Source organism: Dasypus novemcinctus, chromosome 18 (assembly GCF_030445035.2).
Source record: "Dasypus novemcinctus isolate mDasNov1 chromosome 18, mDasNov1.1.hap2, whole genome shotgun sequence".
NCBI lineage: Eukaryota > Metazoa > Chordata > Mammalia > Cingulata > Dasypodidae > Dasypus > Dasypus novemcinctus.
In genome coordinates, this window is record NC_080690.1 from 5,087,828 (window position 1) to 5,091,819 (window position 3,992).

A 3,992-nucleotide genomic window follows, 5' to 3' on the forward strand; every position below is an offset into this window, starting at 1 on the left:
AAATTTAGGGTTAGGGAAGCAAACAGTTTTGTTTTCTTTAATAAGTATTAGCGATCTGCAATTTATGGCTCATCCACTATTATCAAAACTTGTAAAATTATTTATTTTGTTGACTGAAAGAATTTTGGTTTAAAAATTATACTACCAATAGTAAGTAAAAGAAAACGTACCCATGATCCTGCCACCCCAATAATCATTTTCTCTATTACCTTCCAACCTTGTTGTAAACATACATAACGTTTATACAGTTGTAATCACAGAACACATTTAATTATAGGAATACTATAGATATATTTTTAAGAAGGCTGTCATTTTTTCATAAAACATTATAATAACAGAAACATTTTCTATGTTGCTTCAAAGTCTTCAGACTGAAGTATCTCTTAAAGATAGGGGCTTTTTTCTTTTTTACTACTGTGGCACCTAAACAATTTAACCACAATTCCTTAGTATCATCAAGGAGTCGCTCGCTGTTCACATTTATCCATCGTCTCTCCTCTAATTGTTTGCGGTTTGAATCTGGACCCAAATAAGGTCCATACATTGCACATGATGATGTCTCTTAAGTCTCTTTAACAGTCTCTGTCTGTCTGGCCTGCAATTTTTTGTTGAAGAAACAGGCTTGTCTGTCTTTGACAGTCTGGATTTTCTCTTGGACTTGCCCTGTGCAGTGTTCAGCCACCTCCTTCCCCTTCACTGTCCGACGCGGGGAAAGGCCCTCTGCTGGCTCCACAGGGCTGCCTCCAACTCACTCCTCGCTGAGGCCAGTCCCTCCCTGGCCTGCCGCTGCTGACACCACTGGGCTAAGCCCTCCTCTGACATCCTAATTGCTAGAGCCTGCTTCCAGTCTTCTTTGTACTGAGGTAACCAGCCCAATGGGCCAAGGCCTGCCTTTTTCCAATTTTATAAAGACATTTCTGTCAAAGAAATATTACTGCTTTGCCATAGGTCTCCACTAAAATCTCAGACTGCTACTTAGCTATAATTTGAGAACTCCAGATGATCCCTGAGAATAAATTTTTATACCACTAGTGCCTGCCTAATAATGCAACTCCTGGATCCTTACCTTTAAAGTGTAAATAAAGCGTATCATTCAATGCTGGGGTAATATAAAGCTTGTGTTGCTTGCAGAGTTTTTGCAGGAAACTTTTAGTTATCCTGTTAAAATGAGAAACATGAACTACAAATTTATTTCAATTTGTCAGCTATAAAATAGATTCTCCAACCTCCCCCACTCCTAAGTAATACCATAATATCCTATTATGCCTGATAGCTAGTTTACAGCCTTTTTTTTTTTAAAATAGCTTTTAGGGATTCCATCCAATATTCTTACTTTCAGCATTCTTAAACCCTGCAAGGTATATTCTAAAAAAATATTTTTAATCGTGTCATCAAGTTTCTCTCTCCAGGACTGGCATGAAAGCTTAATAGATGGAGGTGAGCCGTGTAACATAAGTAGTGCTGTCCCAGCTTCCCTACTGAATTCTCAGGCCCTGCGCAGGCTATTTAATCTCCATGAGCCTCAATCGCTTTATCTTAGAAGAGGGTGATGACACCATCTACTGTCCTTGGTAAACGTGTGCCAGGATGGGTCAGGTCCACATACCTGGGGCTGTGATCTTCCTTGTCATCTCTTTGGGGTGCCAAGCGACGGTCTGACCTGCTGTCACCACTTTGGTTCTGCTCGCTTTGGTGGGAGGCATCTGAAGGACCTGTACATGGTTCCTTTGGATGGCTAATTTCTGGAACATAAAAGAGAGGGGTGCAATAGAGATCAAAGAAATGTATTTAAAAACTCCCCCATTTCAATCTGATTCCTGACTCTTTCCACTGTTTAGTACGGACCCCCAGGTATGTTTACATGCAGGACAGTTTTGAAAGCATTGGCCAGGACTGGATATATTTTGCTCTAGGGAGACCCTCTGTTGAAACTCTTGTACAGGTACACAAAGATATTCACTTCTGCATTGTTTGTGACAGAAACTGCTAACAATTAAAATGGTCACTCTCAGGAACTGATCAAATAAAACATGCTATATTAATTCAATGGATTTATATTCTGCCTTTAAGAAAGAATGCATGAGAGCTACATCAATCAGCGTGGATAGTTCTCAGAAACAAATATTAAGTGATGAAAGCAAGTTTCATTGTAAGCACAGGGTACCATTCATATAAACTAAAAACACAATACAACACTATATATTGTTTAAGGACATAAGATATGGGTCTAGAGATAGGACTGAAAGAAGCCACACCAAGCCACAGTAGTTGGTGGCTCCTGTGGAAGAGGGAGAAGGGACTGGAACTAGGGAGGACAATCAACTTTATCTGCAATGGTTTATTCTATTAAAAAAGACTTCAAGTAATATGATAAAATGTTAGTAATTTTCAATTCTGGATGGCAACACATGGGTGTTTGTTACATTGTTCTGTTCTTTTTCTCTTTTTAGAAATTTCTCAAAAAAGAAACCACCAAAAATGGAACAATAGAAAAAGGAATTATCTCCTGTTAAAAAAAAAAAAGAGCATATTCAAATGCACTTATTTTCAGGGCTGTTGGCTGCTACTCTGTGTATTCCTGTGATCTGTTGGATGAGATTCAACAGTCTTTACCCTTCTCCATTTCCAATGCATACAATGCAGTCATAAGACGCACTAGATCAATGTTCATGGAATCACTCAAGAAGAGGTGCTCAATACATATTTAATCATGGGCTGATTTTACTATTAATAATAACAAGATAATAACAATAATAACAACAGCTACCATTTATAAATGTCCTACTATGTGCCAGAAGCACCAACACCTGGTCTTACATATTCTGCAAGTCAGTTGCAGATCAGGGGACTAAAGCTTAGAGAGGCTGAACTCTGGGGTTAAGCAGCCACAAAGCTGGCGAGCTGCTGAGCCAGAATCTGAAGCCAACGTGACTGGCTCCAAAGCCTGCATCTTTCCACTGAGTAAAATGGCTTCCCAGTAACTCCTCATGCAGGACTTGCCCGGATGGAAGCAGCTCAATACATCTTAGTCGATTGGTTCAAAAATTAAAAAAATAAATTACATTTTTAATCTGGTCATTAGACATTTTCCCTTTGGGCTCCGAACCAAGTGGGAGCAGAGGATGTAGTGTGTGCTCCAAGCTCATTCTGGGAAACTTTGGTGAGAGATCACTGAACTCAGAACCACCAGCTTTTCTCTCTGTCTGACTCGTGCCTGGCACTGGACTGGGCACTGGGATGCAAGCAGGATATGCAGCCCTGACATTGCGTTCAGTCTGGACGGGGAGAGGGCTTTAATCTTGGATGGCGAAACCAAGAAAGGGATTACTTCAAAACATAAAAAGAGGGGCGAAGGGGAAGGAGAGAACCTGCAGTCGGTCTATCCAGATGCTTCTGTTGTTATTGACTAGCTGAGGGTGATTTGTTTGGAGCAAGTTTTATAACCTCTTTAAGGCTCGGTTTTCTCATCTGTACGAAAGGGGAAGAGGAGTGCCTGCAGCAGAGGCTCAAATGCGGGTAGTGCTTGGCACGTATCGCTTAATAAATGTCAGCGGCTATTATTATTAGTCTTATTATTGACTGTGAAGATCAGGTGTGTGGCGTTGCGTGGAAGCCGGAGCGCCCGGCCGGGCCGGCCCATCGTCCCCCTTTCCCTCCCTGGGGCGGCGGCTAGCACCTTCCTTGCGGCCCCCTGGGCCTGCGCTGCCGTGGTCTTCCGCAGACTCGTCCACGCCGGGCTCCCCGCCGGGCTCCTGGGCGCAGTCCTGTTCTGCCTCCCCGTCCCCCGCTGGCTCCGAGGCCTCGGGATACATGTCTAGTCCGGGAAGAGTGGGAGCTCTGTTCCGCGCGGTCGCCGAGGTCCCCGGCCGCCACAGGCAGGTCTCGCTACCCTTCCCGCCGGCCACTAAAGCCCGCGTCTTCGGCAGATTAACGCTTCCCTGGTCGCCACGGCAACCGCCGCGCACGCGCACTCCGAACCAGCGCGCCGGAGA

At 43.5% G+C, this 3,992-nt stretch overlaps 1 protein-coding gene across 1 annotated transcript in view; it reads right to left on the reverse strand.

Annotated features, from left to right (window-relative positions):
* Window positions 1-3,933, reverse strand: part of DNAAF1 (dynein axonemal assembly factor 1) — a 33,185-nt gene extending 29,252 nt beyond the window's left edge. Inside the window, exons 1-3 of the mRNA XM_004470879.5 lie at window positions 3,677-3,933; window positions 1,607-1,742; window positions 1,067-1,158 (exon numbers count right to left, since the gene is read on the reverse strand). Of these exons, the coding sequence (XP_004470936.2) occupies window positions 1,067-1,158; window positions 1,607-1,742; window positions 3,677-3,812 (364 nt within the window). The 5' untranslated portion in view covers window positions 3,813-3,933. The remainder of the gene's footprint in view (window positions 1-1,066; window positions 1,159-1,606; window positions 1,743-3,676) is intronic.
* Between the last annotated feature and the right edge of the window lie 59 nt (window positions 3,934-3,992).